Source organism: Amblyomma maculatum, chromosome 3, assembly GCF_055883805.1.
Source record: "Amblyomma maculatum isolate TAMU_Amacu chromosome 3, ASM5588380v1, whole genome shotgun sequence".
Lineage (NCBI taxonomy): Eukaryota > Metazoa > Arthropoda > Arachnida > Ixodida > Ixodidae > Amblyomma > Amblyomma maculatum.
Window position 1 is genome coordinate 151,226,431 of NC_139346.1, and position 27,122 is coordinate 151,253,552.

A 27,122-nucleotide genomic window follows, 5' to 3' on the forward strand; every position below is an offset into this window, starting at 1 on the left:
GCTGTGAATGGAGAAAGCAAGAGGCTGGCCTTAGCAAGGTGACCTCCGCCACTGAAATTCCTTCTGCTGCCCATCGAGGTGGCTCATCAGTTATTATGGATGGTATATGGCATCCGAACGTCAGTGGCCGAGTGCTGCAAACACGCCCGTGAGCTGTACAAGGTCAGCGTAGAATGAAGTCTTTCTGCTGATAATGATGCCACTGGCAATCCCTCGGGAGAACAATGGTGCGAGACCGAGGTTTCCCATGGGTGCTTCCGGACGTTAAACCCCACATAACACCAACACCATTCCCTGTGCTACTGAGTACCAAACCAAACTCAGCCCGGAATAGCCCCCCCCCCCCCCCCCCCAGTCATCATAATAAGTTCCATCAAATTTCAAACGAATGCGCACTTATTCTAAAGAAGATTCCAGTTTACAAGGTCAAGTGCAAGCTTCCTTATTTTAACAACATGACATGCTTCACCGCCCATGAGCAGCCCCGGACACGCTTGACGAAACCAGCAAACGTCGCACAACCGTGCCAGGAACTTGTGCAACATTTGGTTGCGGAGATACTGCCAACAAGTGTCGCGCATCGCGGCTTGTTTAACACGCTCGTAGTTCAAACTGTTCGGTGTCATTTCCACATTACCCCGGATCAGACATGGCAGTAATTGAATTACAGTATTGAAATTACTGTAATTCAATTACCTTTTTTGGTAATTTGTAATGTAATTACGTTTTTCGTTTTGTAATTTAGTAATATAATGAATTACTTTTGGTAGTAATTACGCAGCAAAAGTAATTAATTCCTTTCGAAATTACTTTTACTGAAGTGCGTCTGGTCTGTTCCGGTTTTTGCTCTGGTCTTGTTTTTGTAATGGCAAGTGCTATAGGAAAGAGGGAAGGAATAGCTCTCTGGGACGGAATTTGGCGGAAAGACGAAAGAATGTGTGTGCTTCGCGTCTGGAGAACAAGTAGTTTTTTTTTTTTACTAGGTTTACTTAGTTTTTGCATGAATGAAAACTAGAAAGTAATTTAAAAATAATTGAATTACTCAGTAAAAGTAATTGTAATTTCATTCCTTTTTGGTAGAAGTAATGGTAACGTAATTTAATTACTTTTCTGCAAATTTCAGCAAAGTAATTAGTAATGTAATTTAATTCCTTTTCAAAAGTAATTTTGCCATGTATGCCCCGGATGTCCCTCTTTCTGGCGCAGCCACGGCTTACCACCGCAGCCACGTTTGTGGATGTAGCGCCTCGCGAAGCCGGGTTAGCAAACTTGCGAAACGCCGCGCGAATGACGCATTCCGCCCCAGTATTCTAGTGAAAAAGAAAGGGACCCGCTACAGCGACAAGTGGCAGATGCATATGGCGGTTGTCGCAACGGCAGCGCACTCTTCGCACGAAAAGCACGAAGCAGCGGGTCCCGGGACTGCGTGTACAACGGGACCGTGCCAGTGGGGAAAAAGTGTCAAGCGGCTCGACGAGCCAGTGAGCGACAGGCGGCGGGCTGAAGCAGCTGGCCCCCTCAACCCTCCATGTGTTGCCAATCTGGCCGACGGGACGCAAGAACACAGAGGAGAGGGTGGCGCGTGGGATAGAAAGCTGCGGTCCCAGCGCGAGCCCGGACGCAGCCTGCCTCCCATTTGTCTGCCCTCCGCCTCTTTCCCCCTGTCTGCCGGCAGAGGCGAAGTCGAAACAATGTAACACAAGCACACTGGGCGCGTGTCACACCATCCGCACGCACTCGCCGAAACCGCGACACCTTTGTATTCCGGAAATACACACCTCTAGAAATAGAGCCCTCTTCCGCGAGCGCCTCTGCCCTAAACGTTTAGCAAAACGTAGTACTGGAGTGAGCCGGTAGTGGAGAAATTCAGTAATAGCCAAATAACCATTTAAGTTTCGTTGGCCGGCTGCTTTTCACTCGCCATTGTGGAGGACTGCGGATTAAACGCGGCCGCCGCGTCCGGAATCGAACCTGCAACCTCGTGACGCATACCGGCCACGGCGGCCTCATTTCAAAAAAGCTCACAAAACTCCCTTTCCTCCAACCGCAAAGGCCAATGAACCCTGAAACTGCTGCCATGAAGCGCGCCGGGGGAATCCGGGAATGTAACCTGTACTCTGCCCTGCTCAAACTTGGCCTCATCCATTTGCATAGGACTCGATCGATGCTCTAGCGACCCTGACATTCGGAGCTGATATTTTCCATGGCCAGTGCTCTCCTCTAAACGGAAAGACCGCGGGAGGCCAGCATCACACACTTACGAAAAGCGCTACCGCATGCATTTGGGTGACAGCAAAATATTTTTGCTTGTTTTCCGCTTATCAATATGTAAATTACTCAGTTTCCAGGCGCACGCGTATCACGAATGATGTATGTTACACGCTATGTTATACACCGTGCTTCTGGCACCCAGCCAACACGGCAGGTGTTGTGAAATTAATGATGTCACCACTAGAGGAGCACAGTCCAAATGTGCAAACTGCGTGCTGCGTGCAATTTAGTTAGCTAAGCCTGCTTTTAATTGTGAATAACACAACGCTCCCGCAGAAGCACTGTTGCAGAGGGTAACAAACCTTCAGACAAGGGTCTTCCGACACAATGACGCAATTTTGTTGTTCAGCCCTGCATGTACGCGAAGTTTCAATGCTATGCAAGGCTTCGCTGACACAGTTTCACTCGCAAAAATCACACAACGGTTGCAGAGATTCCAGCGAATAACAATAGAGGGAAATCTGCCGCTGCTGTCGGCACGAGCAGCAATTATAATGGGTAGTTCCCCAATGCATAGAGTTTCTATACGCACGAAGCACGAGGGCGATAGCAAGCACGTCGACCTTAGTGCACAATTAATTTCGAATGTCTTTACTGGTTTCGTTATAAGCTTTCTAGGATCAGTTAGCAGATATAACGCAAATAGTTACCAATAATTTATTCAAGTTGTTTGCTGAGCACAGTTATTTTCTTCCTTGCGGCTCTTGACGCAAAACTTCCTGCTTCACGACACGTATCGATTGACAGCCTCAGTGGTTAACACCCCAACGTGCGCAAACTATCAACGTGCTGCCCTTGGTGAGGCAGCAATAACGTGGGACAAGTCGAGGTCATCGTCACCATCATCAGCAGCAACAGTAGCAGAAGCCGAACTACACCCACAAGGGGATAAAAGTCGCCTTATGTGGACTTCAATGGTTAAGTCTTGCACACGCTTAGTCAATCACAATTAGTTCATTCAAAATGTAATCACATCAAATATATGCTGACGAGAACGGGCTGGTGCGGCTTGCGTGTCCTATGTGCAGTCCTCTGCAGTGCACATTACGTTACTAATTTCCCCTGCACGTTTATTTATTTATTTTTTTTCTCAAGCTTGTAGTGACACTGAAAAGCGTCTCGAAGCGCACGCCGTAGCGAAGCGCTTTGTTTTCTTGCGCAACCACAACCTCGAAGTGGCGCAAAGCGCCGTGCTTCATATGTTGGTCCTGTTTTGAGGGGATAAAACCAGTATAGGCTCTTTGTTTCTTCTTCATTGCCGTTGGGCGCCAAGAATGACAACGAGGATGCAGACGTTAGCAAATGAAAAACTTTATAAATCAGAATAGCATGGTTAGAGCGCAGACAAAGTTTTATTTAGAGTACCAATTATATGGAGTCGTCTCAGCTCTCTCTGTGAGAAGCTCACGACGAGAATCTTCAGATTATCGACAACATATCTTCTTAATCCCTCGGCTCGTCACCGATTGGGTTTCTCCTCACGCATCAGTAGCCTGTGGCCGCGTGGATAGGCGGACACACCATTCTTCAAGTAATTCCACGTGACCCGGTGCGATGTCAGTGCGCGTTAAAGATCCCCCGGTGATCGAAATTACTCCGCAGCCCTTCATTCGGGCATCCTTTTCTTTCTTCTGTCATTCCGACCTTCCTCCCTTCCCTTAAGGCACGATTTAGGGTCCGCATTCCAAGTTTTCCGTCGTTATCAAAAATGTCGCTATCTCCCTGATATTGAGTGGAAACGCCGAAACCACAAGTAGTAGCCATTTCCGGTTCCGGCATTTGCACCATTCGTTAGGTCAGGAAAATAGGTACGGACCCGGGCTTTGTTAACCCAGTTGTGTACTGAAAAAGTGCGACAAATACTGCACCTTCTCTTTCCTGTAAACCAATTTATTTATTATTATCACAAACTTCGACCTCCTTCACTGTCCTTGTTTGATTTTTGTACTTGCTGAATGATTTTTTTTTCTTTCGAAAATTGCATTTTCGCCATGGCACGCGCCCTACGTTTGACTGGCACCATCAATAAAATTGAGGGTGCCAGCTCCCAGATGAAACGCAAGTTGACCACGGGCTCAGCGGTGAATTTTTTTTTCACCACAAATCGCTTCCGGAATTAACCTCGCGCGCAAGCTGGGCTGCCAAAACTATGACAGCGCCGTTCGCGGAACTGCATAATTGTATCAGGGTATTTTATTTTATATTTAGCCTATATTGTACTTTCTCCCTGTCGCTCACCTCTTTCATTTCTTCCTTTATCATCTTTGCTGTCCCTTTCATTCCGCCGCCACAGTTCCGGTGCTTTCGACATTTAGAACCGCGGGCGGCAAAAACCTTTTTTTTTTCTGTCTTCTTGTTTTTTTTTTAATTAACCGCACATACTACATAGCAAACGTTCAAACTGGCACGAACGGTGATGCACTGTCCCAATCGATTTCCGTGAGCCGATTCTCGCGAATGCGTCTCTCCACATCGGCAGAAAAATATATCTGCAACACTATGCATTTCTTTACGAGTGCACTGAGCAACTTCAGCGAGAGAAATGTCACAGACAGCATACGTGTCAACAACAACAACAACAAAAAAGTAAACAAGCGCATGATGTACGCCCTTTGCAGCTGTACGTGCCAAGCCCCATTTTAACCACTTGCTAAAGCATCGTGAAGAAATAAGGTTTGATTCTGAGTGAAAATTATTTGAATTCGTTGAAAATGAAACTGATATTGACGCCAAAATGATGCTCGGATTTTATAAGAAAGACCATAAAAGCCGAGTATCATTTATAAGCGCGCGATGGGCGCCTGTACACACGTATACGTGGCAAAGTAAGAAACCTCTCTGCAAGCCGTATGCGAATCACCGAGTTGCAAACACGCGGGAAGTGAGTCACTATACCAGAGATGGATTCTATACGAAAGCGCCCATGAGGGACTTTTTTCAGAGCCCTAAGGAAAAGAGAGAGAGAGAGAGTGAGAGGAAGAAATTTAGATGCGCTTGCAGCTTTATAAAAACGAAGAAAGGTCACGCGCAAAACAACGCACGACACAGCTGCGCCTCCCGAATATAGCGCAACAAAGCTTCATTTCCAGCTGTCGACCCAGGCACACGCTAAAGCAAGACGTTGGAGAAGACGAAGGCTTGACAATTTGAGAGCGAAGGGGGACGGGGCCGCAAGTGCAGCGGATTATTATTATTTTAATTATCAGACAACTTTATCGGGACTGCGTCAAAGCCTCCATCTGACTTGCAGGAGCCAAAATATAAATTTAAATTGGTATTTATGAAAAGAGAGGCGCAGTATCTGTCACACGTGGACACCTGAACAGCACTGTAAGGGAGGGAGGAATGTGGGAAATACAGAGGAGGAAAAAAGAGGTGCCGTAGGACTTCGGAGTAAATTGCTACCTGGGGATCTTTAACGTGGAGCTGACAGTGAACAGACTCATATCTGCGTTTCGCCTCCATCGAAATGTAGCGGCCGCAGTCCAGTTCGAGCCCGGGTGCTCCGGATCAGTAGCCGAGCGTCTTAACCACTGAGCTACAGCGGCGGGCCCAGCAGCACAGGCCGAGAACTTATTTCGTAGAATCATAGTTATAATGGCGAAAACAACGAGTGAAATTAGTTTTTTTTTTTTTTTTTTCCTTTGAGAGGCGCGACAACTTTCTCACTTCTCGGCGGACACCTCGACCAAGTCTTGAGGAACACTAGAAAGGAAATGCGCGACGACTGAGACGAATAGTGCCTAGAATACAATATCGTCTAGGTACTATAACGACGGCAACGAATAAAAGCGAAATTAATTTCAGCGCCGAGTGCCAAAAAAGCTCGCACTTCAAGCTCGCGGCGCCGAACGTGGCCGTTGGAGAGGCATACATGCAGTTTAGGACAGGCCACACCAGCACTCCTGCTCGAATTATTACGCGCTAAAATGAAAACAGAGTAAACTTTTACGTTATATTAGTTCGCATTTAAATACGCAGTAAGAGACGGCTAGAACGAAATAACGATCACAACGAAATAATCGTTAGCACGTTCCGGTACAGTCGCCGAATGTACGCGCCCAAGGTAGCGCAGCAGTAGTGCGACATAGCAATCGAGGGGATCAAACACAAGACCTCATCTGTAACTCGATCGCCTCATAATCTGTCTGTGCTGGCTAGATGACTAATTGGAGCTCGCGAGAGCTAAATGTTCCCGATCGCGTTTAAAGCATCACTGCGGCGAATAATACAGAGCACATATTGGTTTATACCCTAATCGATTGATGCACATCCCTTCTGAATAAAATGTAATCGCACCAAAAAGGAGATCAGTTTAACAAGCTATGCCAAAAATGCACACATAAAACGAAAATAAAAATGCGGCGCTGTTCCGTTGTCATGACCGCGCAAAACTTAAACAGAATATATATGCGGAAGGAACTATTAGCTGCTGCAGTCTAAAACATCCACAGTAGAGAAGTGGTCAAAAATGTACAGGCACAGCTACATTGATTAAACAAGCCCGCCCGCTAGTGCATGCGAAAAGCACACGCCGGAAATGATAGCTTCGAACTACCCCTCGAGAGGCGCATAGTAGACTGCGATCGAAAATGTAAAAGACACGTCGTGCGCCGAGCTCGCTAATGGCATTCCCGTGTTTGGCGCTCTGAAGAGATCCGCTAGAAGCAGAAATGTAGGTATATTTCTTCAAAGAGCATACATCCCTACAGCCCGTTTTACCGTAGAAGCTTTTGCACAATGTCTGCGCACATACTGCATAAAGAAAATGTCCGCGTAACACATGGAGATGGTTCAGGCTTGCAAAACAGCAAGGTTCCGCTTTTTTTGTCCCTCCAAACGAGTCGGCAGAACGAAATTCTAGGTTGGAAGATCGAGGAAACTTAAAACTGTTGGCCTTGGAGGACGAAATATTCAGCTCTCAATTTCGAAGTTATGATTAAGATGCTAAAATATATTGCAATAAAACAGCGAAACTTGAATTGCATACAAAGTGAAAAACAAAAAATAAAAAAGATAAGCTGAAGTCGTACTGTGGCCGCCTCGTATCAACGGCGGCAGAAACTCGGCGAAGTGCAAAATCAATCAGCACTACAGACCCGAACAGCGTCATTTTACACCGAGCTGAAACGAGGCTGGCGTGCACGTTGGCTAGCTAGACTATAATATTGATCACGCTCTCTCACGCAAATTTATATTCACTCTCTCCGCGGCGATGCGAGCGCGGAGGCGCGCATACTTTATCTCGGAGCTGGCACGCAGCTGCATCCTCCGTCCGTGGCGATAACGTTCCCAGGGCGGGAAAGCCCCCCAACTGTTCGATCGTGATGCGCGATGCCAGCGGTGTGATGCCGGTTTCAAACACACACTAGAGGTTACAAGCAATGCGAGATTTGATTTCTCACCTCGAGCGGTAGCTTGGCCCACTGCTTTCGTGTTTCGTAGTACCGATTCTCGAAGGTTTGGTTCCAATAGCTTCTCGATTGCGGCTTGAAGTTTAGCGTCGGGTACACATCGGGAGTATAGATATCCACATCACGTCGCATCTTGAGGGCACGGCAGTCGCCGGCAGCGGACCGCGAGCCTTTTTTGCTCCACGGCCATACGAACGTCGACTTGGACGACGCTTTGTCGTCCACTGTGTTGTCCGAATCCTCCAGTCGGTGCTGATCACCATACACCATCCGCTTGCGAGGCAGCTCGTTCAACTCATCGGCATCCTTAGAGTATTGGTAGAAAAAGACCAACGCCGCACACACGACTAGGCAAGCCGCGACGAGGGCACGCACCTTTGCCTTGCGGCTCGTACACTTCATGACGCTGGGCACTCCACTCAGCTGGGACAGTGGCAACGAGGATGGCATGCACCACTTATGCGATGTTACGCGCTAATCGAAAAGATGAATACATAATACCCGCACAGGTGCAACACAAACCTAGCAAAGGCCTCATCGGACGGCACTAGGAGCTACGTATCCAGCGGAGCCGAGAACGCGAGGCTAGCCATGGCGCAACGGTGAGCGAGCGCAGGGGAGCAAGCGAACTGCTGCCTCTGCGAGGCGATCGGCCGTAGCCTTTGTTAGGCCTACATAGCAGACGACGAAAAATCGAACCGCCGCTGCAGGGGCGCTGCGGTCCGAAAACAAGGAGGCGAGGAGAAAGGGGATGAGCCGAAAAGCGAGCGGGCGGCAAACCTGGCGTCCTCTAGCGAGAACGCAGGCAGCAGTGCGGGCTCCAATGCTCCGCCAGCTCCGCGACGAGAAAATGGGCTGCTCGCGAGCGGCAGCCTCTCTGAACTTCGCGCGTTATCGTTCGTTTTCTTTCTCTAGCTTAGCCGCTTCTCTCTCTCTGCGACGGCACAGAAACGCGTCGTCGCCCAGCGGTTGTGGCTGCGCTCTTGAAATAGACGACCGCAGGTGGATGTGGAGCAGTAGGCGAATGACAAGGACTCGCGAGTACTGCTCTTCCACTCTGGGTCAAAGACGCGACCGGAGGCGCGCACCGGCCGCGAAGGTGCCGGTGACGCGCCATCCAGTGCCCTAGGTCAGAGCGTCGAGGCCCGGGGCCGGTGAAGAGCGGTCCGTAGTGGTGCGAGCCAGTACGCGGCGAATGAGTGCATTTCGTGCGCTTCCTACACCCTGCTTTTTGTTGCATTTAACATGTTCTCACCAAAATACCACGCTAATAACCGATAACATGGGGGTAGGTGAGGGGGGGGGGGGGGGGGGGGGTGATGTTTAAAATTCATTCACTTGCGTATGAAAGAGCGCTGAACAAGGGTAGAGGGGAGCCTAGGTTCGCAAGCCGAGCCAACTTTTCGACCAGTGGACTTGAAAAAAATTCACGGGGAACTTTGGCTGCTTGAAGTGCCGCCTTTACTGGAGCAATGTTGGGCACTGACCGAGACTGGTTTGTGCTTAATCAGTGTTTTATTTGACTGCAACTTCAATTAGTTGAGTTATTAATGGTTAATCGGTCATTTATTTCATTGGGTAATTAGTTTCAATTAGTTAAATAATTAATTGGTTAGTCGATTGTGCAATTAATTCAATTGGTTAACTTCTATTACTAATTAGCTAATTAGTATACTATCTAATAGCCTAACTACTATGTTACTCATTACTATTCAACCAATTAACCCATCAACTACTTTTCAATTAGTTACTGTTTACCAATGTCCATATATGGTGTGCTCTCGAAAGTGACACCCTCTGCCGACACCTCCTGCTATTAAAGGCTTTTGCCTTAATTAAAGGCTTTCGCCTTAAAAATGTCCCTTTGGTATGTATTTCTGAGCCTGGAACCGATGATCCCGTGGCCTGTCAAAGAAAATAAAAAGCGGCAACAAAAAGCTACTATGCTGGGTGGATGATGAGTCAACACATATAACACAGGTCCATGCTGACACGAATGCTAAGAGGAAGGAGACAGGCATTCCTGCTAGTGATGATCGCGCTGCCCAGACGAAGACAAGTCCACTTGTAGAAACGTTGGCTCGGCTTGCGAACTGAGGCACCCCCTCTAGCCTTGTTCAGTGTCTCTTTCATACTGTGTAGCCACTTCTTTTTCACATTCTACTCTGGATTCACTTGTGTTGTTACTCGAGTTGTCCATCTTCATAAATATAACGAACACAAGTGCATTCCCGATCACAGGTTTATTGACATATTTGCATTCTGGCAACAAGACATATACAGCTCATGATAAATACCAACCATTTTACAGTACTAAGCTTTGTTTCGAAAGCACAGGTCAAACACTCTCCAAGAAGGAAATGGCATCACATCAGCCTAAATGTCATCACTTTCACTTCACCGAATGGGAGTCTGTTCAACAATGCCATAGCAGCCACTTAGCAGCCGGGCAGCTTCAATTGGAACACCATCCTTGGGTGGCAGGTATGGGCCTGTGTCACCTTCATACACAAACCTGAGTAGTGAATCAAGGTATTAAGCGAGCACCGCACACATCCATCAATGCCAAATCTTAAATGTTTCTAAACTGGCTACAAACTGAGTTGTTGTGCCTTGAATGCACAATTAGCTACAAAAAGTTACAATAAGTTTTGGAAAGCTGCCACTAGCGATTAGTGATTACTGCTATAAACCTCTTGCATAATAAATGTGTATAATTATGCAATTCCCCTTAAAAAAAAAAATTACGAGGCCTAATATACAGCTGCTGACTTTAGAATTAAGTAATAAATAAAAACTAAACCAGAAATAAAAAACAAGAATAAATAGGTAATAAATAAAAAATAAATTGTTGACTCCATTGTCAGACCCTGTACAAAAGATGACAGCTTTCACTATATTTCCCACGACTACAATATGCTGCACTGTTACAGCACAAGCATCTCAAGATGCAGTGGATGCAATAAATGCATGCACAGAATTCGGGCGAGGCACGCTGCCTGTCAAGTATTGTTACCTCACCAACAGTCAATTTGCCAAATTTCTCAGAACACCCTACATTAATATAAGGAATGAAGCAAGTGCTTGTCAGCTGTTACCTCATGGACCTAAATTGCATGAAACATGCACACAGAAACAGAACAAAAAACTGCAAGCACAGAATGCATAAATCTTTTCTATCACGAACTCTCCAAATTGCCTGTGTAGATGAAAGAGACACAAACGAGGCTCAAAATTAAAAGGATACGGAAGCCGCAGCACCCAGTACGCTGACTGGGACAGCTTGACAGGCTCTTTGTTGCCTGGGAAGAATATAGGTGCCGAGTGCCCTGGCTGCACCCGCGGGTTAAGGGTGACATGCACTGGCGCCTTGGGTGTCACTATGTGCAACCGCATCAACTGCGCCACCTGCGGCTTCACAGACCTGCATGGAGATTGCAGGTACACTCTCAGCTTCCTTTGCACCGGCCACATCTCCCACATTGTCACTGAAATTGTCATCATGGAAAACTAAGACTATTAGAGATGTAGAATAGCTGCTATTTAGGATGGGCGCATAAACTATTACATACTGTAGCTATATGTTGAATCATAACAACCAAGGTGGAGCTGTTATAGAAACCAATACTAATTGCACCTTATGATGTACTTTGCATAACAACAAAGCAACATGTATTCAAGGTGGCTGAAGCGAATGCTTAGGTTTCCACTTATTTTATACATGCAATCATTAAATGTGCGGGCCTACAACAGACTGAAGCCATCAGACTGAATTCTAGCACTGCAATCTATCACTTTCACAGCTTTCACCAAATTTCGGCTACCATATGCTCCCAGTAATGGAATCAGATGCAACTCCGATGACCTTGGCTTAGTCCACACTATGCTATGTCTCAAACCAAGTGGGTAGTTTTTCAACCCAAACTTACCGGCATAGACAAGGGAAGTACAGTGGCATGTGACTGTTGGCTATTTTGTTAGCATTGTCCTGGAAGAGAACACAACCTAGTCAGTTTGTAGATGTCACTAACAAAGCAACAGTTCAGCTATTACCTCTACAAGAGTGACTAAATTAATTCATAGTGAATTAGCATATACAAAAAAATAACAAAATATGACACATCACTCTTATGACAGGCACAGGATTGGCAACTAAAGGGGTTGGGGTATGAAGTCGGAAGCAATCTAGAAAGTCCAAAATTTCAATTTTTCAATTAAACAATTGATCCCGCACGTCAAACGGTGGAGCACAAATTTTACTATGTGCTATACGAGTATTGCAAACGCTTGCTGTGCACAAGTCCATGACCACTAACATCAAGCTATTTGCCACATAAATAGCAAAACAAACAAGACCTCACAAACGACGATGAGAGAATGGAAAGAGAAAGAACAGCACTGTGTTCATTTTTTTTCTCTGCATTTGTAGCTCCCTTTGATTGTCCTTCGCTATACTCTTAAACCTGACATTTGCAAAAAAAAATACCAGAAGTCGGGATAAAAAAAATGATTGTATACAGAAAGACCACAGAAGGCACCAACGAGAATAGGTGGAAATCCGAAGTGCACTGCCACATAAAATGCTGATTCGTTACCCTTATTTTTAGTATTTATGCTTCCTTTCTTGACAAGGCAAACAAATTTCACTGTTTCTTAAAAGCCACATGGCATGGAGAAACTGTAAGCTAGTGCTAGCTTTACACGAGCCTTGTGTCCACGAACAACCAATTTCAGTCCAACAGTTCTTTACTCTGAGCCCCAAAACAGTTTAATACCCTATGGCACAAAATCCCTGCTGCTATATAAGAAGATGGTATGTTTCACCAAACAATACTTTCCTGATCCCGGAGGGATTACTAAGTGAAAAGCTTCTGACAACCCAATATCTGACTGACTGGCTGGTAGCTCAGTTTGTTTTGACTTTTAGAGGATTCTGGCTTCCCAAGGCACTGCTGCGAGATAGAGTTGAGCCCATTTATAACAGTTGCAGTTATAAAAAGCTCTTGCTTATTACAAGCAATGGTGGAGCTACTGTTAAAGCATGCATTACGGCAATGGCACTGCGTCTCGGGTAAAACGAACAGCCGCAGCCACACAACTCAGAGCGAATGCGGAGGTGCTGCAAACTCGCCCCTACAGTCGAACAAGCATGTCTGCCGCCAACACAGATCCCAAAGAGCATCTCCTAGATCTTATGACCTCTCCCAATAAAGGTGTCGACCCCTAAAAAAACAATAAAAAGCAGAATTGAAATTGCAGGTAGACTGCCAGCCAAGAGCATCCCAACAAACTACAAGGCCAATCAATCGATGAACGCACACGTGTCATCTCAGCACAGTGTACAAAGTAGAAGCAGAATTGCAGTAAGCACGAGACGGGCAGCATTGAAAACAAAACTGCTTTACATGACTACTGAGAAAGTGATGGAAATGATTTGAGAAGTCTGATCACTAATCACAAGGTATGCCTTGCTGGCCCACCCGGTCACGCAGGCATCGCCTGCCAATCGGACTTTCCCCCTCTGTGCTGCTGCAGAATGCAGGTAGCACAGAAACAGCAGGTAGTCTGCACCACCCTCGTGTGAAGTGGTCAAACGGCACACCAATCAGTGAAAACTTAAATCAGACAGTCAAAAAGTAGCCATGGTCTTTGAGGAAAGTGTTAATCACCAGCTGTTTTTTTCAAAAGCCTAGCAGCTGCAAAAACGTTCAGCAGAGCCTACGAGTACGAAGGCAAAAGCTGGCTCGCACAATGCGATGACACAGCGATTGCTCCCCGCACTCCCTCATATGGCGCGTGCCACCAGGTGACTGGTAGCACAATGACCTTAGTACTCTCCTACTGCACCCTTGCCACTTCTCTGACAGCCTCCACTGCACAGGTCCCATAGTGTGCTGAGGTGATTAAAGGGACACAACACCGGAATTTAGGCATCAAATTTTTTTTCAGCGCAATAGAAAGATTGCTGCCTAAAGTGTTCGATTTTACAGCGGTTCGATTTTACACCATAGAAAATTTTGCTAAGGATTTTTCGATCTGTGCATGCACTCTATATTATGCAGCCCGACGCTGGAAACCATGAGCTGGGACCGTGATGATGAGTGGTGGTTTACAAAAAGCATGTTCTGAAAAAATACTTAAATTTCACCAACAGGACAGTAATTAGACATGTTTAGTGTAGAGTAGCGTCCACTTCAGTTTCCACACTTAAAGCTGTGACGGAACAGTAGCGTATGCCTCATCAACGAAGTTTTAGTGGGTCCTACTACCGCTTCATCCAAAAAATTCAAAATACTGTGGCGCCATCTAGTAACAAAAGCTGAAAGCATGCTATTTGCAAAGCGAAAGAAGGAGTTGTTTTTATTTAAGGGCGCACTATAGAGAGTGCAAGCTATAATAAAATATAACAAACGCTCCTAGAAGAGAAAAGGACAATGTGATATTTTCCTCAGAAGTGATCACGTGGAGTACTACAGTGAAAGCAATAGAGTTTCTCTGCAAGATGTCACCTCAGTTGTTTCCATGCAATTTTCAATGACAAATTAAAATTGTAAAGCCTCGTTTCTTTGATATTAGAGTGTGAATATTTCTTATATCAAAGAAGTGCTCCTAACATTGTATTCATTACGGTTTCTGATACCTAGCAGTGTCCATGTGAATTTTTTGTAGTGTGGTTATTTCTTCATTGCTTCCACAAATTAAGAACAATTATCTTTTGAACTAATTAGCCATTTAAAAAACAGTTAAATATTTGAAATCAGTGCAAGAAACTGAATCAGAGCACTGAGTTTTATCAAATTTGGTCAAAAATTGAGAAAAATAGCTTGAAAGCTTGAAGAGCGCATACTGGATGGGAAGCAAAGTGGTGGTATAACACCACCTGGAACACTGCATGAAGAATGGTTGTGTTACAATTTCGCTACAAAAGAGGAGAAATCTGGTGCCATATGGAGATCAACAACAACAACGCCAGGTGGATTTTCGCGTAATGGGGCGAACATGGGCTGCTCAAGTGTTTTAAAAAAGGTACTATATCCCTTCCTTTTCAATGCCATCACGATCCAGTTAGCAAAAAGGCACGATCAGATCGCAGGCCTGAATTAGCGCCATATGCCATTGTGTTACACTCTGGATCATCAAAAGATTGCTAGGATTGCTGGGACAAATCAAAGACAGGCTGCAAGTAGCTGCCAGCACTGCACAACAGTATGCAGAAGACTGTGGTCTCCAGTGCTTCAGTGCTTCTTACAAAAATCTATGCCCTTGTGTACGCCAAATGCAATGTCTAGTCAAGCACATTGTCAATAAACACTCAGGTATAAACACTAACACACACACACACACCGCATTTTTTGGCTGCAATAGCACAAGTCCACCTACTACGACCTTCAGATTTGTACAACGAACGCAATCTGCATGACTAGTAGGTTCACTACAAGTGGGCTCTCCTTCACATACTTTTTCAACTATGAGTTACAGGCGGGGCAGCTTCCGACATACGTTGTGAGACTAGTGCCCACCTAGACCTTTACACCAATCTCCCTACCACCATACCCATAACGAGAAATTCTTAGCAAAAGTGTCAGCGTTAAGTAGCCAAGGTCAGTTCTTATTTCCACAAAAACATAAGTCACCTCACGTGGGATTAAACACCTAGCATTTTATGCAAGTCCAATGACATACCAAGATACTTTGTAGCGAGTTGGCAAACATCCATTGTTAATAAAAACAGCACAAACAGGAAGACACAAGACAAGTTAAAAGGAAGCTACATGACTAGTGCCGACTCACAACTCAGCCTCAGCTTTTACTCCAAGGCCCAGACAAAAAAAAAAAAAAAACAAATGTCACAAAATGAAGCTTTCGCGTGAAACACCCCTGGGTTCATCTGCTATACAAAAAGTCACTCAAAAAAGAAATCTCTTTGCTTGAAAGAGCAAGAGAAGCCTTGCTTACGCACTTAATGTCCCTTGAAATAAAATATGCTTCAACCATCCAATGACAGTGTTGCTATCCACAGTTTCCATGCTCCCCATCTCACCTTGACTAGGCCAGTGCTTGTGGTGCGAAGCATCCTCTCAGGTGCAGAACACATAAACCTGTGCCCATGCAGGCACTCATACTCCACACCAATGAAAACCTTGACAGTGAACTGCATTCCATCCCCTGCACACAACACGAAGAAACAAGGGCCACAAATAAGAACTGTAATGGTGCCAGCACATACGTATGAAAGTACATTTCACTGCCATCTATTAAGGACTGTTTTTCAGTTTGCATAGCTTTTTTTTTTTTTTCAAACCTTTTTGTTCTGCCCAAGTCCACATTGCTAACATGTAAATGAGTGATAAACTATGCACCTCAGAACTCAAACCACCAAACAAATTGGCTGCCTACTGTAAAAGGTAGCTTAAACAGCACATTTCCCCAAGTTACATGAGCTAAAAATAAAAGTTTTTTTAATGTACCAATGTTGACAGGGTCAAGGTGTCATCCAAATAAAAAAGCAGTTTAAATTAGGCAAGTTCAAATTAGATCTAAGTCTGCTGCACCACGATGAGCTGCTGTTTGTTATTTCCCATCTGGGAATAGCAATTTAGGTACGTTTTCCCCTCTACATTTATCTTCTAGTGGTCAACTTAGGACTTAATGACTGCAAGTAAACACAGAAAGCACATATTAAAGCTCATTCCGACCAAGAGGGTCAGGCTTTTGCTTTCATCTTGGCTGCCAGCTTCAGGCACCCAAAAGAAGGCCATCGCTCACCTTTGCCATTCTTTTTGCCCTTCCAAGTCTGTGCCCTCTTGCCCTCCCACAGCGAGGGCCAGCGGTCCTTGTCTATCTTCACGGCAACATCCCAGGGCAGAAGGAAGTTGGTGCCAGCCACAAAGCCCGGTTGATCCTGGATGCCTGCAGTAAGACAGGAAAGGACACAAGAAAGATACACATCACTCCACAAACTGCCTTTACCACCATCGTTCACACGCTGTATTTCCACTTAGGGTATGAATTGCCACCTAGTCAAGCCATCCCTCTTACCCACAGCAGAACACTTTGCTCACCCAAGTCTAGAGGGAAAAAATGAGTTTGTCCCCAAATAAGGCTTCCAACTTTCTGCACCGGGCAATATTCCGAAAATTGAAAACGATGAATCCGCGACAGATCATAGAGATCAACGATGCTCCCAAGCATAAAACACAGAGCATGTTTCTCTGTATGACCTTTCCAATGTATCTAAAGCAATCTTTAGCTATAGTTTGAGATTGCATTATGATTGCTGCACGACTTCATTCAATATTCTCTCAGGTCTCCAAACTCCCCTTGCCTTATATTTATGCAGATATGGTAAATTAGCCACTTTTGATGTCTGTAACAATAAAAAAAAAAAAAAAAAAAAAAAGATGGCTGCTAAGCAGTACACACTTTAGCTAAAAATGCACAAACTTACAATGTTTTGTAGAATAGTAAGAACTAGGGTTCTTAATGGCTTTCTCATCTTTTGCACTCATTCTGAACACACGTGCTATGTGAAAAAAAAAAAAAAAAGTAGCTCAGAAACATAAAGAAAGGTACGTTTGTCCAACATCACAAACCACTGTGATTAATCCACGTTACTCTATTATCTTTCCTCTCACCTCAAACATTTTTGCCATTAGCGTGACCAGTTAGCGGCACAGGACACAGCTTACACCTTACAGCATCTTTTCAGCTCGCATTCTAATATCTAAGATACAGATAATGTAATGAGGCTGTGATGCTACCCGCTGCTCGGAGTATACGGAACAAGCCCGAGAGTACTGAAGAAAAGTCGGCAGTTAACCGATGTTGTGTGAGTAGAGACTGGACGGGCCCAGGCAGACGAGAGACCAGGAACTGTAGCTGGGCAGAAGCCCTGCAGGACTCAGTGAGTGCAACATCCCAGGGAGGCATTCCGTGCTGGAAGGTACTAAGGATGCCTTCGCCACATCTGCAATACAGACAAGGTAAAAATGACAAAATAAACATTACACTTGATCTGCAAGGGACTGTCAGTCAAATATTTAGGAGAATCCCCCAATGGGGAGCAGATTTGTAATAAGGGAGTAATTACTCATTGACATCCAGCCAAGCACATTGACATCCCAAGTACAGTGACACTCATTGACATTACTCATTGAAATCCATCCATCCTTATTGAAAGGGACTGTCGCCTAAGAAGGCATTGAAGCAACATGATGTGAACAAATATATAAAATTGTACAATGACAACAATGAACCTGTGTATGCAAGCATGCGGTACCAACAGGAAGGTTGATAGCAATGGTTCCTGCTATTACAAAGCAGATATGCAGTGTGCCTACACGTGAAGAATGTGCTCTCGTCATCAACACTAAAAAACCTCCCGGCCAAACTGCACCATGTAACAAGCAGGCTCATCATGCAAGCTTAACTGACCATCATCATCGGGGTCGTCTGTTTGCTGGGTTTGAGCTTCCGACAATGATATACTCTTGTCGCTGTCTTCACGATCAGTTGACTCGGAATCTGTGGGACAACAGGAAACAGTTTGTGTAAGCAAGCTGCCCCAATGGCAAAGAAAGAAAAAAAGAAATTTACAGACAATCAATGAGATTCATACAACACGTACACGCTCACACTCGTGCTAATGACGTGTGCACATGGATATACTCCCATCGCGGTGGCTCAGTGGTTATGACGCTTGACTGTTGAACTCAAGGACATGGCGTCAAATTCCGGCCACCGCGGCCGCATTTCAATGGAGGTGAAAAGCAGGTTGACCGTGTACTGTGCAATGTCAGTGTATGCTAAAGAACCCCAGGTGGTCGAAATTGCCAGAGCCTTCCACTAAGGCGTCTCTTATAGTCTGGGTCACTTTGGGATGTTAAACCCTATAAACTAACCAATCAACTTGCTCTCTAGAGCCCGCTGAATGATTATGTTTCCGGTTAATTAAGTAAAGAAATACAAAATTGGCACGCAAAGCCAGATAAAAATCTGTGATGAAGCGCTGACGCTACATTGGTGCATCGAAGTGGCCGCCACGTGTCGCTTCCTCTCTCCACCCTCTCCATGGAAGCTGTGCTCCAATCTTTACCCTCTCCTCTTACCCACTCCTGACCCACATGCCCCTTGCTTCCTCTCTCTTGCCACTCTCCGCTCTTTAACTTCTCCCCTTCCCCACTCCTCTCTCCACCAGCAACCACATTCCCTCTCCAAACAGCATTTGGAAAGTTTCAGCCATAAAATCAATGCGGATAGCGGAAAATATTTCACAAAGTGGGGCTTCTAACTGCTGCACGCTAGCACACCTGCCAATTTGGCCATGTCACGCGGTCTTATGGCATCACACACCCCACCGACCAATCAGCACTAGGGCATGTCACGTGACCTTATGACATCATCGCAGCAGTTGCCAGGCTTCAGCCAGCGAACCAATACCAACGCAGGACAACTTCTTTACAAAATGGGGCACTTGTAAGATTATTGCATTGAACAAAAATAATATACTAACATTTTTGTCCAGCCCAAACTCCAATGGCATCAGAAACACTTCCCAGCTGGAATAACAAAGTAAGGCCTAACTAAATATAAGGCAGGCAGTGCCCACCTGAGTCATCTTCGCTAGTCACTGGCGTCTGTGAGCTGAAGTCTGACTCCGAGAGTGGAGTAGCGCTCCGTGAGCTGGAGTCGCTGTGGGACAAGCTCTTGGCTCGGCTCCGAGATCGTGGTTCAAGTTCTACAGGTTGCTCCTCATGTTCTTCGGTTGCGGCTCGGTCCTGGTCGGCCACGCTCGGCTCAAAGGCTGGGAAGTTTATCCGCTCCAGAACACCACAGCAGTCAGCACTGACTCGCAGATAAAAGTCGTAATTGGCAGCCTGGAAATAGTACACAAGCCCAAGGTTCAGGCTCCAAATAGAAATGCTTACAGGGGTACTGAAAGGGTGTCCATCACGAAAAACAGAAAGCTCATGATGATAATGCTAGATACTAAAATAACATGCTGACAATAATGACAGATACTGAATTGCCTATCAACTTCCCACAAATGTTTGTCTAGCTAGTGCATGTAGCACCTTGAGACACTGATGGCTAAAAACAGCCTCTACCTTTTCTCTCTCAACTTACTCACTGGCTCAAGCAAGAAAAACAGAGAGCACATCCATACTGCACTCTGGCTGTGAATGTATCATCAAACCAGTCCAGCTCGGTTGCATACTTTTTTCTTTTTTTTTTTTGCGACTTGTTCCCCTGCCATAGATAGGCAGCTGCGAAGTAAGGAAGAGAGCTAGATGTGCCAGTCTTCTGCCTGGTGTGCACCCCGCCTTCCTCATCGTGGTCTTTGGCAAGCCAATTACAGCTCTTTCCCACTGACGTCAAACAGGACTTATGATGCTTAGTGGTAGAATTCATGCAAATGACCGACGCTAGTGGTCGCTGTGGGGATTGGAATGGCAATTTTTAAAAAATCATTTGCCGATTGTCATCTCACCTTTGAGGACTTGCACACTGCATGCACGCTCGATGACATTCGTTCAACGTATATAACAATCATTTGACCGGCACTTTCTGAACCCTCCTGGAATGTGATTTCCGTTCTGGCATCCCCACAATTACCTGTGTGCAAAAAATTTAACTTTCACGCAGTAGCGTTTCAAAGAACTTTACTGCAAAATACGTCTTAACCCTTTAACTTGCCTTTGTAGTATACAATTGCTCACAATGCTAATTTAGATCTTGTCCTTAAAGTGTGCAACAGTCTGCAGTGTTTTCTTTGTTTAAAGATGAATTTAGCATTTTTCATATCCAACACAGGGTACTTTTTTTAGATCAGCCAATGAACGCAGCAAATAATATTTCTGATGCAGTGAGCTTGATACCACGTCCTCACGCATTTTCCTGTAGACAGGTTTTACCACCCATTATAAATTTCAATCATAAATTTTAAGTATCACCAGCATCATAAAAGTAAACAATATGCATCCCCTGAATCTTAGGTTATTCATTAGACAACTCGTGGTGTTTAGACGTCACAATTTCTTTTTATGAAAGTCTGTACACACCCATAAAACAATTACACTATTTATTCCTCAGGTGATAGTTTTTTTCTTTTTTTTTAAGAACACGAGATGCCAAACCCTTAGACAGGCTTAGATTTAAGAATTCATAAATATAATTCATAATAGATGGAGACAAATCCCTTTAAACTGGAAAAATAGCACGTAGGTTTTGCCCTTAAAAAGTTCTATCAAAAGAGAGCAGTGTAACCATTACTACTCCTAGCTGTAGCCGGTAAAAGTAGTATGTGTGAGCATGACTGACTTGACGCAACAGGAATTTCACAGGTCAAGGAGCTTCCATGCGACCTCGGAGCCGGCGCATCGTATATAAACAGTGCTTGGAAGTAAGTGAGGCCTCTGGCAAATAAACGTCATTGGCATTTTCTAACTGCTACAGCTCTCAATCTGCAGATTTTTCAGTCGGTTCATATTTGAGGAAAGTTGTTTAAACCTGCATAATCTATTTAGACGAAAAAACAATAATTCTCAATGGAAGCAGCCAGCAGCACTTGAAAGGCTTAACATCGCGCTGCACCTTCAATTCACACGCAATGTCTACGAAAAACGGAAGCAACTCCTGCCTTGAGAATAAATGGGTCTTCCCGGGTGCTCTGCTGTCGGCCACAGTTGCAGGTTGAGATCAGCACCACCTGGCTGCGATGAGGCATGAGCAAGGGACATTCCTCTATGCTCACTTCGTCCGCATTCTCAGGAGTTCTGTGTACCTGCACACGTGAACATCAAGTGACGATGTAAGCAGGTAGGAGCCCCCCTTTGGCTAAGTAGAAGCCCGCTATAGTAAACTCGGGTATCGAAAAGTGAAACTGAAGTCCCAGTCTATCTTCCACAGATGACTGTGCATTTTTCCCCATGACTTTCCACAAAATGACACCGCCGCACGTGCGCTACCTAGGATCGTGAGGCAAATTTTTCGTTTGAAAAAAAGAAAAAGTTAATAACCCACTGAGTGTGGTTTTTTATATAAGGCTTACCACCAGCCTGACCAGCGTCGAGGAGAAGCCAACTTTACGTCGGCAGTGGAGCCATGAGGAAAAGCACACAGCACGTAAAAAAAAAAAGAAAGTAAAGCTGTCTATGAACACGGAAAAAAAGGTGGTGCAGTCCATTCAGAAAGTAAAAGCGCAGTGTTTAGTAAGTAGCCATTTATAATTACCAGGTAGCATCTTCTGGACCATGTCATCACCAGTGAGTGATATAGCGAAGACCCTGAGATAGTAAAGATTTTTGCTGGTCCCAGTCACTTTACTGTAAAGGGGTTCTCCTGTACCAGACTAAGGCAAATTTTCCTAGAAATAGTGCAATTTTTTTTTTGAAGCAAATGTTAATGGACACTTTTACTATCAATTTTGTTACTGAAGGCAAGAAGGCTTGCTAACCACAGTTTCGGCTGGTGTCTTTTTCACCCCCATGACTGATGTCCAGTCACCATTCTCGTCCTCATCAGCCTGTGTTCACACTAAGACAAAAGCCTCTTCTATGCCCATGCAAACAAGCCTGCCCTGCACAGCAGCTGCGACCCCCTTATACTCGCAAACCTTCTATCTCCCCCACCACCTGATTCTCTGCTGCACCCTGCTTATGATTGCCTTCTCTTGAAATCCATTCCTTAAGCCTAAGGGACCATCAGTTATAGTCTCTTTGCATTACATGCTCTGCCCATGCTTACTTCTTCCTGGTTCCTGCCAAGATATTTAACCAGCATCAGTATAATGACTCACTACTGCCTTAGATGGCAGGGCAATTATAGTCTTTATTAAGCTTTCCTCACCAGAAAAATTTGAACTCAGAATCGAAGAACATTCGTTTTCAAGTGGTTGATCATACTTCAAACTTTTGTAATTATCTCTTCGCCCCTCAGGTACTTTAGTAGAAGAAGAGCAGTTACCAGATGATCGTTTTTTGTCACCTTTGACAAAAGCTTCTTAAATATTACTTTTTTTTTTCTGGCATTTTTTCAATGGTTTTCTGGCTCGTTTCCCTCATAACAAGCTAGTTTCGCCCCGATAAAGATGTCTGCACCTTGCACACTCCATCCGTGACCCATTCTCATTGGCAAGACTTACAGGATTGATGCAATGGTTTCCAGTGAGACTCAACACCTCGCACATCTGTCGGCCCGACTTCCAGACAAGGTCACAATCTTCCTTCAGCTGCTGTGCGTACCGATGGAATGCGGGACCTCTCGCGTGCATGCTGAACATCTGGAAAGCGCGTGCCAGCTGGGAGAAGAAGATACAATGGGGGTCTGTTTATACACATACCACAACAAACGTACAGCATGTGTGTCACAAATGCAACTCACTGACAATGTGACCTACCGAATATCGCGATGCTATGATCTCCCGTCAACCTTGCACCCAACTGATGCATACAACACGCATGGCGTGTGGAAACAGCTGCTGCTTGTACACGTGAAACCTCCAATACTGCTTTGTTTGAGGAGTGGTAGTCGACATTCAATTCATTAATTTCTTGTCCGAGTGTTTTGCTTTCATCTGGTTTCACCCCAACTTTTCTTGCTATAATGCCATTCGAACACTTGGCATTCTTACCATCACAGATTGCATGTTTTAGAACATACAATCGCAATCAGTATATTACCTGTAAGAAGGAAGATTTGGTACAAGCTTGCCTCTAGATAGAGCGAAAGTCCAGTGGAGAGGAAGAAGTATGCACCTAGTAACTAGAAGAAATGGTACGGTTTCTTGTACTGTGTATCTTACCAAATGCAATAGTTATGGCGAAAGTAATGCACCATCATTCCCACTGGCACATCGATGGTTGTACAGCGTGTTGCACAATTAGAGGCGCGATGTAGAATGCTTCTCCCAGCTAAACTGTGGAATCCTCGCAGTGAAAATTTTGCACAGAAAGGGCATTTTGTCGCTAGTATTTTTTAATACGAAATTTGTTTGGGGTACTTGCCTGATTAGATCAAAAGAAGTCAAATGTTCCCATCTTATGCGGCGGCGACGACGCCAGACGAGCCGCTGCCCCAGCGATGGTACTGGTGGCGCCACCTCATGCTGCTACAGCAACTCTGTAGCAGGAAAAGAGGGGGCGAACGTTTCTGGCAGAAGGTTTGAGTTGTTGTAAGCAGCATGAGGTGGCGCCACTAGTACCATCGCTGGGGCAGCGGCTCGTCTGGCGTCGTCACCGCCGCATAAGATGGGAACATTTGACTTCTTTTGATCGAATCAGGCAAGTACCCCAAACAAATTTGGTATTAAAAAATACTAGCAACAAAATACTATTTCTGTGCGAAATTTGAACTGCGAGGATTCCGCGGTTTAGCTGGGAGAAGCATTCTACATCGCGCCTCTAATTGTGCAACACACTATATAGTACAACTGTACATAGCATGAACACAAGATGATAGGTGGAAACTAAGCACAACAACTCTTATTTAACTATTTGCTTATCCACACTTTGCTGGAAAACAAAGAAAGCAGAACATGCTATACAGAAATGAGCAGATGTGAAGACTAGCAACAGGGTAACAATATTAATTACTACAAGAAGCACATTCTTTTTTAATAAGAGATGCAGACCAAGAAGACGTTTGGGCAAGCCTAAAGAGAAGATAATGAAATAGCGCCTACCTACTATGATTAACATATGTGCTGCACAGTACTGCAAGTTAAAGCGAAAAGGCAAAAGAATAGTAAAATAGTTTGATATAGCCAAGATTCACAATATAAAATTTTGACAAAAATGTGCACAAGAGCAGCACTGTTTAGTCAGTGAAAGAATGGAAACTACCTAACTGGGAGACCTTTTCAGACATTTTAGAGCCATTTTGAAGACTGGCAGCGATTCCCGAAATGGCAGCAAAAAAAAAACAAATAAATAAATAAATCACACAGATCGGCTTTGCCACATAGCACCACTAGCAGCAATGATGACAGGCCAAGCACTATGGACCAGATTCTTTGGCCCTTCTCGGGCGCGGCCCTTTTCAGTTGACTAGCGCGCCGCCGCACAGGCGTTTCCTTGGGGACTGCGGGGCTGGGAATCTCCACAGTCGCGCCTGCATGGTAGCCAAGATCAGCTCGCCTTCAGAGGCTAGCTAACATTGGCAGAGATATGGCAGAGATATTTTCACCGCCCTGTTGTAGAGGTGTGAGCTTATTTGCGTTGTCGTGGAGTTCAAACCGATGCCTTATTTATGGGATTTTGTTTTACATTTACGTTTATTGTGTTGGTACTAGGTGCGCAGCCACGCTAATGCTGCTGTTTCGGTACCCTGCAGCCGAACTAGAAAAGAAAAACCTTTTTAAACAGCTGCAAGCTTTACTCATATGTGCACGGCTCATATATAATTCTGGCCAGTTCCAAAGCACTCTTCATGCTTCCTGCCAGCCATAGCGAACCTCACCAATTAGGCTGTATTGTCGCCCGTGGGTGGTGCGCCAGTTACATAAAAATTATCGCTTGTTGCTTATCTGCAGTGACAAGCTAACAGCGGGCAAGGTTTATTGCTGATTATTCATGAACACCGGCTTTTTTTTTTTTATGCCTGGAATATAGTGCCTATTAAACTGTTACACCTGCATGTCACACATGACACGCCTTTTTATATCCTGCCTTACAAAGTCGTACATGCCAAAGAAAGAAGGAGCAAAGAAATACTAGCTGGAGCATAACTCAGTTTGCATATGGTATATGAACTTTAGCATCCCAAAATGGCATCGGCTATGATGCACGCCGTAGGGGAGTGCTCTGGTAATTTCGACCAGCTGGGGCTCTTTAAGGCACATTAACATGTGCGTTACACAGGCGCCTTCAGCTTCACCTTTAGCGAAATGCGGCGGTCGCTGCCGCGGTCACACCTACGTCTTCTGGCTCCGTAATCAAGAGCCTTAACCACAGAACCACCGCTGTGGGACACAACACCGTTTCCCTATTCGTAATAAATCTTGAATAAATACTAACAGAGCAGAGAGATTTCATGACTTCCGCAGCCAGAAGAGGAGTAAATTTTATTTCGAAGCTATTGGTATATGTGAAAGCGTTGCACAGCCGTTTGGGCCAGCGTCACAGCCTGTAATGAAATCACATTTATTTGTGGCGTCTCAGACAGATATTAACTGCGCTCAACCGTTTTCCACGCCGCCCTCTCTCTGAAATACGGAAATAACAATTTGTATTGCTGATAGTCGTGCTTATATTCCCGCAAAGGAACAGTAAAAGGAAGCCAAAGACGAACCACTGATGACCGAAAACGTAAGTGTTTTGCCTACGAAACCTTGAGCCCGAGGTTCACTGATCTAGTTACAATATATATATATATATATATATATATATATATATATAAAGTGAAGGGCAACCGCAAAAATAAAAAAAAACACCAGCGCATTACTGCTAATAAACGATGATTTCCAGTTTGTAACCTGCACGGTAGACTACCCTCGGATATCGCGTAAACGAGGGAACAGTCCACTTCAAATTGCTACAGTACTCTCTAGAAAAGGGAAAACGATGCACAGCACGCACCTACATGAATAGGTGGTAGAGCGCGTTAACGGTATAATGGAAGAACGCTTGCTCACGAACACGTATTATACACGAGGCGCCCACCCGCGGCCCGCAGTCCCCGAGCCGCGCGCTCCCGTGTAGAGAGTTGGAGCGCACTAGCAGCCTGCATGTGAGGGTAAAAATATCTGGTCTATGTAGGGTGGCTTCCTGGTGTTGTAGCCGTGTCGCAAGAAATGTTGTATACGTCCGAACAAAAACTATCGCCTAGGGGTGTGCAAATATCTAAAATTTCAAATACGTATTGAATATGTTTGTTATTCGATCCATATTCGCGTTCGCAAAATGATATTTGAAATTTTCGAACATGCAGAAGTTTCCGGGTTCGATCCTGACCGCCGGCAGCTGCTTTTCGATGGAGGCAGTACGGAGAGGCATCCGTGTGCTGTGTGATGTCAGAGCTGTCTGTTTTGTTTGTTGCGACTATAGGAAGAAGGAAACAAAAATGCACAGGCCTGCTACTGGCTCTGTAGCTGAGCCACCTCCGCTGCCTCGTGCGGACAGAAGAGAGAAAGTAGAGAAGAAAGAAAAAGAAGAAGAGGGAGAGAGAAAGATGCCCTTCGCCACAGCTGTCATCTGCCACCGAAGCGATGGCGGGTGCAATGACGGCCTGCAGCAGGTACAACCGCTAGTGGCTGACGAGCTTCTGCCGCAAATGGCGGGAGCCTACCATTCCCAGCCCCGTAGGACCAGGAGAAGCCACCCCACCTCCCATCACGTCAGTGCACATAAAAGATCCCCAGGTGGCCGAAATTACTCCGTAGCCCTCCACTACAATACCTCTTTCTCTCTCCCCACTTTCACTCCCACCTTCCTCCCTTCC

General features: G+C 45.2%; 2 protein-coding genes across 2 annotated transcripts in view; both read right to left on the bottom strand.

Annotated features, from left to right (window-relative positions):
• alpha-Man-IIb (alpha-Mannosidase class II b) overlaps window positions 1-8,420 on the bottom strand; it is a 63,274-nt gene extending 54,854 nt beyond the window's left edge. Inside the window, exon 1 of the mRNA XM_084598200.1 lies at window positions 7,677-8,420. Within this exon, the coding sequence (XP_084454326.1) occupies window positions 7,677-8,135 (459 nt within the window). The 5' untranslated portion in view covers window positions 8,136-8,420. The remainder of the gene's footprint in view (window positions 1-7,676) is intronic.
• Window positions 8,421-9,909: 1,489 nt separating this feature from the next.
• The window catches only part of LOC146196471 (nonsense-mediated mRNA decay factor SMG8), a 32,802-nt gene continuing 15,589 nt past the window's right edge, over window positions 9,910-27,122 (bottom strand). Inside the window, exons 13-22 of the mRNA XM_084598203.1 lie at window positions 22,828-22,983; window positions 21,325-21,468; window positions 19,294-19,561; window positions 18,120-18,209; window positions 17,506-17,652; window positions 16,452-16,595; window positions 15,727-15,851; window positions 11,615-11,673; window positions 10,933-11,109; window positions 9,910-10,200 (exon numbers count right to left, since the gene is read on the bottom strand). Coding sequence (XP_084454329.1) covers window positions 10,083-10,200; window positions 10,933-11,109; window positions 11,615-11,673; window positions 15,727-15,851; window positions 16,452-16,595; window positions 17,506-17,652; window positions 18,120-18,209; window positions 19,294-19,561; window positions 21,325-21,468; window positions 22,828-22,983 — 1,428 coding nt within the window. The 3' untranslated portion in view covers window positions 9,910-10,082. The remainder of the gene's footprint in view (window positions 10,201-10,932; window positions 11,110-11,614; window positions 11,674-15,726; window positions 15,852-16,451; window positions 16,596-17,505; window positions 17,653-18,119; window positions 18,210-19,293; window positions 19,562-21,324; window positions 21,469-22,827; window positions 22,984-27,122) is intronic.